General features: G+C 39.9%; 1 protein-coding gene across 3 annotated transcripts in view; it reads right to left on the bottom strand.

The window, feature by feature from the left end:
• The window catches only part of nim1ka (NIM1 serine/threonine protein kinase a), a 34,622-nt gene that overhangs the window by 15,360 nt on the left and 8,268 nt on the right, over positions 1 to 10,994 (bottom strand). The window contains exons 3-8 of one of the 3 annotated variants that reach the window (XM_062025472.1): positions 5,892 to 6,081; positions 5,462 to 5,801; positions 5,278 to 5,390; positions 2,941 to 3,062; positions 2,697 to 2,843; positions 1 to 567 (exon numbers count right to left, since the gene is read on the bottom strand). The exon at positions 1 to 567 is cut by the window's left edge and continues 661 nt beyond it. In XM_062025472.1, the coding sequence (XP_061881456.1) occupies positions 1 to 567; positions 2,697 to 2,843; positions 2,941 to 3,062; positions 5,278 to 5,390; positions 5,462 to 5,736 (1,224 nt within the window). In that variant the 5' untranslated portion in view covers positions 5,737 to 5,801; positions 5,892 to 6,081. The remainder of the gene's footprint in view (positions 568 to 2,696; positions 2,844 to 2,940; positions 3,063 to 5,277; positions 5,391 to 5,461; positions 5,802 to 5,891; positions 6,082 to 10,994) is intronic. The other 2 variants (XM_062025469.1, XM_062025470.1) reach the window with 2 other exon arrangements.

Here is a 10,994-nt window from a genome sequence, read left to right as displayed (position 1 = left end):
GTTGTTAAGGATATGTTCAGAGGTGATTCCAAGCCTCTCCAGTGCTGTTGTTACTTCTCTCTCCTCCGCCCCCAGCTCAGATGGATCGTTCTCCGCTAGGTGGGACGGGTCCAGCTTAAAGGGCTGCATGGGCCGTGGGAAGTCCACGTGACGCAGCCAGTCACCGCCCATCATCTGCTCTACAGAGCAGCGGTTGGACGGTACAGGCTCGAGTATTCCCCTGATCAGCTTCTGGCATGTGTCCGGCATCCAGGAGGGCAAAGTGTAGGCCCCGTCCAGAATGCATCGCTTCAGTTTGGCCACGGTGTCTGCCCTGAACGGCATGGTGCCGGTCACCATGAAGAACAGCATCACTCCTAGCGCCCAGATGTCCACAAAGACGCCCACGTAGTTCTCGTCGCGGAAAAGCTCAGGCGCGGCGTACGGCGGGGAGCCGCAGAACGTGTTGAGCGTCTCGTCCCGTCGGCTTAACGTGCTGAAGCCGAAGTCGCCCACCTTGACGCAAGAGCTGCTGGTGTAGAAGACGTTTTCTGCCTTCAGGTCGCGGTGGATAATGTGGTGTTCATGCTGGGGTAGAACAAGGAGACTCTGAACAGCTCATATATCAAGTCCAGATCCAGAATGTCTGCTTAACTTTAGGAGTAGCTGACGAAAACACTGAAAACCAGTCCTGTGCAGCATATATAAGGCGATATTTCATCCATTTCCTTTCTTAGTTACATATCTTCTCCGCCATTAAAGTGTAGCATCAATATAACCTGGATGTTAAATAAACTCTCTCCCAACTAGAACTTCGGACAACTCACACTTGGCCACCATTTGACCCTCAAACCTCACACAAACAACCTGCCTTCCCTCTCTGTCCTCTGCCCACATAAACCGGACATTGAACTGTTATATTCATATCAATATGCACTTTATACCTCATGAACATGTTAAATATTTGTTTTATCTCATAAATGTGCACATTGACAGTGTTTTGCACACTATCATCTAGCTATAATGTACATATTTTATGCGCTTGTGCACCTTGTTAACGTTTAAAAATGTTCTCTATACTGTATATATATTAGTGTACAGCTCTGGTAATGGGTACATTCGCACCCACCTGCACAAATGTACTTCAAAATGTAACAATCAAAATAAATATGACTTTTTTTTTTGTTTACTAGGGCATGCATATATAATATGCATTAGTTTGACCATTTAAAATCAACGATAATAAAAAGGAGATGCTTGGAAATAGCATAAAAATGCCCCAAAAACTTGGAAAAACGCGATTCATAGCGTTACTTTTTGGTGTAACCATCATGAGCGTTCTGTTCAGGTATATTTCTTTTATATTTTGATAAATCATCATATTTATGTATTACTAAATTTAAATAGGTATTGATCAATCTTTAAGCTGTGTGTATTTGATTGCAGTTTGCTTTTGACATCTTATTTAGAATTGTAGTTGAAACTTTTACAACCTTGTGTTGCGCTCATGATGGCGTAACCAAACTAGATTTCATTTAATGATCTTATTTTTAATATTTATTCCCTTTTTTACATGAAGTATATTTAAATATTCATTTATAAACATTGAATACATTTCAAATATCAATAAAATGCAATTGCCTTCATCTTATTAGGGTAATGTTTAGTTACAGCAAGTCATGAGCATAACACTAAGCTTCATCACTTTGATTTGTAATATCTCTAATTCTGGTGGTGTTTTATACTTTTTTCTTTTTGGAACATGTACTATACATATAATACAATTAAGTCCCATATAAAATTATGTTTCTAGCAAAACATTAATTTTGCCTTTGAAAGTAACACTCCAATGTCCATTAGTGGAGCTGTACACCTTTGAAAGTAACACTCCAATGTCCATTAGTGGAGCTGTACACATTATTAAGATTAAGATTAAAGATTAAAGTACCAATGATTGTCACACACACACTAGATGTGGTGAAATTTGTCCTCTGCATTTGACCCATCCCCTTGGGGAGCAGTGGGCAGCAGCGGCGCCGCGCCCGGGAATCATTTTGGTGATTCAACCCCCAACTCCAACCCTTGATGCTGAGTGCCAAGCAGGGAGGAAACGGGTCCCATTTTTATAGTCTTTGGTATGTTATATATTAATTGCTATATACTATATTGTGATTACATCGCGGAGAGAGAAAAAAAAAATCTTGATGCTCTGTGCATCTTGGACACGTTATGAATTGATAATAAAAACTCTTGAATCTTGAATACTGTATAAGATTATAGCTATTATGTCAATGGGCTTCATTCCTGCCACAGCACCATCTGCTGGATATGGTTAACCCTGCTGGATTTTGCTCAGAACGCACCATTTTGACTTCAGAGCAGGGGTGAACTACCCTACTGACTCAAAGTTATTGGGCAAGATGAAAAACAATGGAAAAATATGAAGCACAGTATTTCATTTACTTTTCTGATTTAAGGATTTAACTGACAGGATTGGACCATTTGCCTTCCGGAACGAGGGAAACATAAACAAGATACTATCACCCATCCACAAAGTTGAATGGAAGTTGGTGTTTACGTCACCCTGCAGGCACTACACAAAGCTCTCCCCTTCATGCTTGGCTGATGTGAGTAGCGAATGCGTATGCTGAATAAATGGAAGACAGGAGGCAGTTTCCTTTGGAAATATTATGTAAATGAGAACAACTAATACTGACCATGTGTTTTACAGCAGAGAGGATCTGAGAAAAGACAACTTTGCTGTCCGGGTCAGAAAGTTTCCCTTCGGTGGTTATTTTGCTGTAGAGTTCCCCTCCACCCGCGTACTCCAAAACTAGATGTAACCGTGACAACGTCTCCACCACCTTAGGATTTAAAAGGAGGGGTGTGGAAGAGGTCCAAATGAGTACAGCGTTCTGATGCATCAGTAATTCTGAAGGACTGTGTGTGTAGGAGTCAAACCTCATAGAGGCGTATGATGTTGGGGTGATGGAGTTTCTCCATGCTGGAGATTTCTCTGGAAAGCAGCCGCTGGGTCTTTTGATCCAGTTTGGTTTTGTCCAGGATCTTTATGGCCACTTTGTCTGGTTGTTGCAGAGAAAAAGGGGTCAAAATGTGAAAATACATTTCTTGTGTTACATAAAGGATTTGCACAGAGGCGACAATAGACGTCATGATTATTGGATGCACAAAAACACTATCTCTGGCAAAATGGTGTTGAAATGATAATTGTGCGTCTGTACGCATTATTCACAAACGCGTTTCACTCCCTGTCAGCGTGGTGTAGCAGTCAACGGGAGTTCAAAATGCATCAGGTATTCTTCAAACCAAAAAGAAAAGTGCCCATAAACAGAAAGCATGGACAAGAAAAAGCAACAGTATTTAGCTTTAATAAGGCATGTCAGTGAAGAAACTGGAGATGTCTAATCAATCTCTATATAAGGCATGTCAGTGAAGAAACTGGAGATGTCTAATCAATCTCTATTTAAGATCTGCAGACCCGATAGTCATGAGGCTCAATCATACTAACACCTAATGATTTTTAAGTGCCTCAAAAGGACATCTTTGGTGTTCCAACTCTGTCTTGTTGTTTTTTGGATTACATCAGAACCTCTGCAGTCAAATTGGTCAATTTGGAAAAGGTCTGTAAAAGCATTAACAGATAAACCACACGTATGTATTGCTCTACCTTTGGCTTTGTGTGGCACTAGACCCAAAAAGAAGAAATGAGTAGATGACTCACCGCTGCATCAAAATATACTGTGTCTTTTTTACACTACAGTACAAACTTATTTTACACTTATAACAAGTAAAAACGGCCAAATATTTAATTGTGTGTGAAAGTATCAAAACCCCTTCACGTTAGTCCATTGTCATTTACCCCGGATTGTTAATAATCAAATGTTTTTCTTATGCTTTCTGATATCTCTCTCTCTATGTCCACTAATTGCTGTACATATCCTACCAAGTCAGACCTACACTGTTTCAATGTCCATTTCTCTGATGATGCAATTGTTGATGCTGATTGTTGATGACAGAAGTGTTGATACCAACCAAACCTAACCCCCCAACTCCCCCCCCCCCATATCCCACACCCCGGATTGTAAATAATTCAATGTATATACTCTGATGATTATCTTGTGTGATGACTGTATTATGATGTTAGTATATATTTGATAGTATATCATCAATTTAAGTGGACCCCGACTTAAACAAGTTGAAAACCTTATTTGGGTGTTACCATTTAGTGGTCGATTGTACGGAATGTGTACTTCACTGTGCAATCTACTAATAAAAGTTTCAATCAATCAATCAATGTCAATAGACTGTTTTATTGTTTTTGTATTACTGTTAACAGTGGTTAACTTATAAACGCTTCCCAATAAATTAAAAAATTTTTGAAAGCTAAATTTATTTCAGTAGTTCATCTTAAAAAGTAAAACTCCTATATTTTGTAGATCAACAGAACACAGGCAAATAAGTCAAGTATGTATTTTTCGGACTATAAGTCGCAGTTTTTTTCATAGTTTGGCCGGGGGTGCGACTTCTACTCAGGAGCGACTTATGTGTGGAATTATTAACACATTACTGTAAAATATCAACTAATATTATTTAGTTAATTCACGTAAGAGACTAGACGTATAAGATTTCATGGGATTTAGCGATTAGGAGTGACAGATTGTTTGGTAAACGTATAGCATGTTCTATATGTTATAGTTATTTGAATGAATCTTACCATAATATGTTACGTTAACATACCAGGCACGTTCTCAGTTGGTTATTTATGCGTCATATAACGTACACTTATTCAGCCTGTTGTTCACTATTCTTTATTTATTTTAAATTGCCTTTCAAATGTCTATTCTTGGTGTTGGGTTTTATCAAATAAATTTCCCCAAAAAATGCGACTTATACTCCAGTGCGACTTATATATGTTTTTTCCCTTCTTTATTATGCATTTTCGGCCGGTGCAACTTATACTCCGGAGCAACTTATAGTCCGAAAAATACGTTATGTATTTTCTCATAATTTTGATGATTATATAGCTTACGAATACGAACAATGAAAAATAGATTTTTAGCAGTGAAAAATGGTCAAAAAGTTGAATATTGTAAACAATGGGATTACGCTCTTATCAAAAAAATTAAGAGCAAAAACTTTGAGCATTTAATTGGCCCCTTTGTCTTATTTGAACTCCTGAAATCAAATATTTTGCACATTGTGCACAATCTATTGAGATGCGCTAGCTTGTGTGGTAATTAAAAAAACATTTAAAAGTTACCAATGGCGCTATGATACCTTTGGTGAGTGCATGTATTCCAAGTTTGACATGAGAGAAATTTCCACAGCCGATCTCTCCTCGAATTTTGTAAAAGCTGATCCTTCTGCCCACTGTAATTTCACGGACCACCCTAGTCCAAAACAAAAACAAAATGACACAAATGTAGTGGAGTCATGTACTGAATAATATTTGGAGCTCCACCTCTCATCCTGGCACATGTCCAAGTTGAGCCTCTCCAGCGGAGTGAGGCGGCGTATGGTCGCCCCTTCATCATCCGTGTTGATGTCGCAGCTGTCCTGGGTGCTGCAGTGCGTATACCTCTGGCCGAGGGCGACCCCAGCTGTGGGCTCCACGGATCCCGCTGCAGAGTCTTCGTTAGACTCCCCAGTGTTGACCCCAGAAACGGAACTGTCCACCGTGGCTCCCGTTGCCACGGCCTCCTCCGGGCTGCTCTCTGAGGGGCATACGGCGGTCATCCTGAGAAGGGACACCCAGGGTGGACAGGAGGGGGGCTTATCTCATGACGACGCCTGGTGGTGGACTGCAAAAAATATGTATAATTAATTTAAAGAATCATTTTTATGCCAATTCAAAATATCAACACCACCTGTTTAAAAGACCTTCGACTCACCTCAAGGTATATGAGCCATTTATCCTGTTGACCATCATAAAAATAATTATATTTATTTCAACCAAAATGGTCAAAAACTCCTGAGATTTCGGCCCATCTCGCATCAACCAAAAAAAGTAATTTCCAAGCATTTATAATCTTGAGCCGTCGATGGAAGACATTCCCCTCATTTGCTGCATCAGCGAAGAAGCTGCAGATGGGTGAGAGTCATTCACACTGTGAGCTTTTTACTCAAGAGGTCAGTGCAGCCTAAAAATGGGCTCATTTGAGTGGCTAAGGTTTAAATAGAACACAGATTGAAGAGGAGGGTTGAGAGGGGCTGGGCTGGTGGGAGGAGGGAGGTGGAACAGACGATAGTGTCAGGGTGCAGACAATTAATTGCCGTAATCTGCAATAAATCTTAGCATAGAATGTGTCATTTATTCGGTTAGTAATTCACACATCTGTCGTGTTCAGTGAGCAGTAGTAAAATGGTAAAATAGAGAATAGTTTCATGTGAAAGTGCACTTTACATGTCCGTACACGTCCAGTGCAGGCTAAGGTTGCTATGAGAGGCGGAATCAACAAGACACACATCCTCATCAAAGCCCCGCCCCACCTCACCAGACAGTCCTTGTGTGCTAGTGTGTGATGGTGTGAAGTGTGCAGTAATCTATATTTAGGTGACAATTACACAGTTTAGCACCATCTGCATGCACAATATAAAATTACATCTAAGGAGATGACAGGGAATTAAATTATTCTTCTTCAAATCAAATGACCCCTTCTTGCGAAATGTCATCTGTGTGCTTTTTAAGCTCAAAGAACAAATAGAAATCTTATCTTAAAGGGGAACTACCCTCTTTGCCTCTCGTACACAATCATTATGAAAGACATGACGATGGATAGTTTTTTTTTATACATTCTATTTATTAAATAAATGCGATCAAAAGTCCGCTTACAATGTAGCTTATGAGAGTCGCTCTATTCTGCCTACAAAACCCTTAAAAACATCAAAACCTCCATTAAGGTTTTATATGCATGATGTAAATATATATGTAATGTAGTAACAGGCACATTTATAACAACATTTAATATGTGTGCTTCCCCCCCCCCCCAACAACATCACTGATTACTACTCACTGCAGACTTCATGAGAGCCAACACATATCATAGAACATCACTTACTGTGCAATATCTGCGGTCATTAGAATGCAGACTGCTACGATGTTCATATACTCCCATTTAAATGAAGAATAACTCATAATCCTCGCAAAGAAAAGGGGGCTTGAACCGTCGTTCTCGCCATTTCTGGGTCCTAATCGGCTGTTGAAGTGTACCAACTTGCCAGAATACGTTCTCAACCTTCTTCTATCCAGGTGAGATGCATGATTTAGGATCTACGATAAACTTCCAGGGATCAAGAAATCGTGGAAACACCTCACCAGTTGATCATGTCAAAATTGTACATGGGCTTGTGATCACAGCGCCGCTATAAATAGTTTGTCTGCGTTAGCACTTAGAATGACAATATCACTAATACTTGGTTAATATTCAAGTCACAAAATGTAATTGCAGTATTGTTGGCGCTTTTTGAATGGTTATTTGTTGGATTTTATAGGCAAAATAGAGGACCTCCCACAGGCACCGATGTAAGCAGACTTTTGATCGCAATCGGTTGCTGGTTACTGGGGTTCAATTCCCACCTTCTACCTTCCTAGTCACGTCCGTTGTGTCCTTGGGCAAGACACTTCACCCTTTGCCTCTGATGGCTGCTGGTTAGCGCCTTGCATGGCAGCTCCCGCCATCAGTGTGTGAATGTGTGTGTGAATGTGTAAATGTGGAAATACTGTCAAAGCGCTTTGAGTACCTTGAAGGTAGAAAAGCGCTATACAAGTATAACCCATTTATCATTTATTTATTATTTATTTAATAATTAAAATGCATAAAAAATAAAATCCATTCATCATCATGACTGTGAAAGATAGGCAACATTTTAAAAAAGGGCAGTTCCCCTTTAAATGTATTTGTATGCCTGTCCTGATTTACAACACTTAATTAGTTTTCTGCAGTAAACATCACTCTCTAGTCTTTTCCACTTTACATTCTTTTCAATAATTTCCGCAGCCTGTTTCGGCAGCTCACTAGGTGGGCTGCAAATATTTGCATACTCTGCAAAATGGGGGTGGAATGCATTACGCGACTATTGTTGCAAGTCATTGGAACTCACATAGTAGTACACAACATATAACCTTGTTGACAGAAATGTTAAATCAAACAAAGCAATACGATCATACGATTTCATGAAAAATATATAAGAATATGTTTTTGATAGGTACAACAAAGAGGGGGAACATTAAATATCGTAAGGGTGCAATGTATTTATGTAAAATACATTTGATGAAATGATGAGTGGGTTAATTATTGTGTGTAATGAGTATGCATGGATGTAATTATATTCAATACATGTGTCCTGTAATTATTGTTATATACGGTCATTATGTATTGTATTGTTGATAAAGAATCTGATTATTAAAGCTGAGTAATGGGGCAGGACATTATAAGCTTTTGCTTTTTCATGCTCCTTTTCGGTTGCACAAAATATATATATTTTTAAGTTTCTTAGTTTTTTTCAAATGACAATACTGTATTGGAGAATAGGGGTGCTCCAAAAAATCAATTCACATCAAATTGTGCGTTTTATTTATTTCGGTTCTAAATTGATTTATACTTTTCAAGAATCGATTTAAAAAAATAATAATTACAAACTTTCTTTTTTTTTTCCTTTAATAATAATCAATTTTTAGATAAAACACACATTGGAATCTAATCAAATCGTGAGGTGCCCAAAAATGTCCAAATCTTTTGGAGATGTTTTTTTTGTTGTGTAGATGGTTATTTTAAATAAATAAATAGATAAATGGACCAATATACAATATTTTCAGCCCATGTTGAATTTGGGTGTCATTTTTAAAAAAAAACGTGTTCTTTGCTACCAACAGTGATATGAACAGCTGGTGTCAGTACAACTGGGTAAACAATATTCATCTCCATATTAAAATGAGCCTAGGTTAAGTTAAGACTGTGCCAGTGAATCAAAGCAGTGCATCAAACACCTTGCTGAATATGTCAGCATTGATCTCAGGCAACCTCCAAGGACATGCAAAGAGGAAACCAGGCTTTAATACCAGTCTTTTATGCATGTAAATATAAAAGGACCTAAAGAGGACAACACGATTTGTTTGTCCTGACGGATGCAATTTCCCAATGATGATGTCCAATAGGTCTGCACAGAGTGCGTGTAGATGAGCGGTAGTGTCTCTTAGATTTCCCTGTGCTTGGTGATGGAGGTTGCTTGGTGATGGAGACTGACACAGCGTGTTTACCTTTATGTCGGACTGGAGCAGCGCCCATTAGGGAGTGTGTCAAGAAAGAGAGCACACAGTGCAGTGTTTGCACTTGTAAAGAGCTGCATTTAACCTTGTGTTAAATACCAGTGTCAGCAGATTGATGGATTAAAACACACAGACACAAACTATCAGCACTATGGAGTATTTAAACCTATGGCATCACTGCGCTTGTCATTCTACTTTAATGAGGCTTGTAAGAGAACTGCTACAACCAACGTAATGGTTCACTTTACGAAATGGGCGTTTAAAACGCATTTGTAGATTAAAAAAAAGAAAAAAACAAGTACATTCTAAATTTTCTGAATGCCACTAGCTTAAAATTAAATTTTTAAGAACATTTGTCACCAGGAGTGTTTTATAAGGGAACAGATTTTTAAAAAACGTATGTCTATATTTGTCACAATTAGAACGTATTTTAATATGACTGGTGTCCTCTCCTGAGCTGCCACCTTACCGTGGTAGAGGAGTTTGAGTGTCTCATTAATCCTAGGAGCTATGTTGTCTGGGGGCTTCTATGCCCCATGATAGGGTGTCCCAAGACAAACAGGTCCTAGGTGAGGGACTAGACAAAGAGCAGCTTGAAGACCTCTATGGAAAGTCGCAATTTAGGACCCAGATTCTCCTCGCCGGACGCGGGTCACCGGGGCCCCCTCTGAAGGTGGGGCTCGATGGCGAGCGCCTGGTGACCAGGCCCATCCCCATGGGGCCTGCCCAAAAAAGGCAACATAGGTCCCCCCTCCAACATAGGTCCCCCCTCCACTCATAGGAGGAGGTATAGAGGTCGGATGCAATGTGAGCTAAGCGGCACCCGAAGACAGGGCGCCTGGTAGTCCGATCCTCGGCTAACGAAGCTCGCTCTGGCGGGAAAGGAGCCTGAGCTAGTGCAGGAGGTGGAGAAGTTCCGGCTGGATCTTGTCGGACTCACATCAACGCACGGCAAGGGCTCAGGAACCAGTCCTCTCGAGAGGGGCTGGACTCTTTGTGTGTGTGTGTGTGTGTGTGTGTGTGTGTGTGTGTGTGTGTGTGTGTGTGTGTGTGTGTGTGTGTGTGTGTGTGTGTGTGTGTGTGTGTGTGTGTGTGTGTGTGTGTGTGTGTGTGTGTGTGTGTGTGTGTCAAGGAGAGAAGCTTTAACACAGTTTGGCGCAACGTCACGTCTATTTTTTTCTTTGCGACTTAATTCACACGATGGGCAGCTCGAGCGTAGCATTAAAACAAGTGAGTGTAGAGTTTGAGCAGAAAATGCCGTAAAGCTGTTCTGTTCTTGAGTGTCCAAATCGTTCAAATAGAGCAGACCTGGGCAAATTAAGGCCCGGGGCATGCGGCCCGTTGAGCTTTTCAATCTGGCCCGCCGGACATTCCCAAATAAATGTTTTAGATGTTTAAGATGGAAAGTGTAGCTGCCATTACGATGTGCAGTGATGTTTTCTAATGACCGTAAATCTTCAACTATACTAAGTCTTTCAATGCTTGGAATCTGCATCATATACTAGTTACTATGGTCATCTAATTAGTTACTATGGTCATCTAATTAGTTACTTTGGTCACTATGAGATATCTCAGATTGTAGGTGGGGGTTTTTTTACCCTTCGTGATTATACTTCACTATGTTTGTTGCATTTTGGTTGTGTTTCGCTTGATTGTTAAATATGTTGTCAATATTCAGTGCTTTATCCTTCATAGTTAATATTGTAAATCCCACATGTACATTCTGGGT

Source organism: Entelurus aequoreus, linkage group LG17 (genome assembly GCF_033978785.1).
Source record: "Entelurus aequoreus isolate RoL-2023_Sb linkage group LG17, RoL_Eaeq_v1.1, whole genome shotgun sequence".
NCBI classification, from domain to species: Eukaryota; Metazoa; Chordata; class Actinopteri; order Syngnathiformes; family Syngnathidae; genus Entelurus; species Entelurus aequoreus.
This window is presented reverse-complemented; position numbering and strand designations above follow the sequence as displayed.